At 51.8% G+C, this 218-nt stretch overlaps 1 protein-coding gene across 1 annotated transcript; it reads right to left on the reverse strand.

Moving 5' to 3' along the window:
* Window positions 1–3: 3 nt before the first annotated feature.
* Window positions 4–199, reverse strand: LOC113473854 (tonsoku-like protein; the record flags this gene model as incomplete). The annotated part of the gene is made up of 1 exon (XM_026833293.1): window positions 4–199. A coding segment is annotated over one exon (196 nt), but the record flags the coding sequence as incomplete, so codon positions are not given.
* Window positions 200–218: the final 19 nt, after the last annotated feature.

Consider the following 218-nt stretch of genomic DNA (forward strand, 5'->3'; position numbering starts at 1 on the left):
CTTTATCATTAGGATCAGCTCCAGCACTGACCAGGGCCTGTACAATGTCCGTGTGTCCATGGTTTGCCGCCTCGTGTAAAGGTAACCATCCCGCACTGTCCTGGACTTTCACCGGATGACCCTGCTTGAGCAAACTTTGGACCAGGGTCAGATTACCGCGCGCCGCAGCTACGTGCAATGCTGTCTCGCCTGTGAATATAGGGAGATTAAATGATTAA

The sequence above is a fragment of the Diaphorina citri genome, unplaced genomic scaffold, assembly GCF_000475195.1.
Source record: "Diaphorina citri unplaced genomic scaffold, Diaci psyllid genome assembly version 1.1 scaffold151087, whole genome shotgun sequence".
In the NCBI taxonomy this organism is placed as follows: Eukaryota; Metazoa; Arthropoda; class Insecta; order Hemiptera; family Psyllidae; genus Diaphorina; species Diaphorina citri.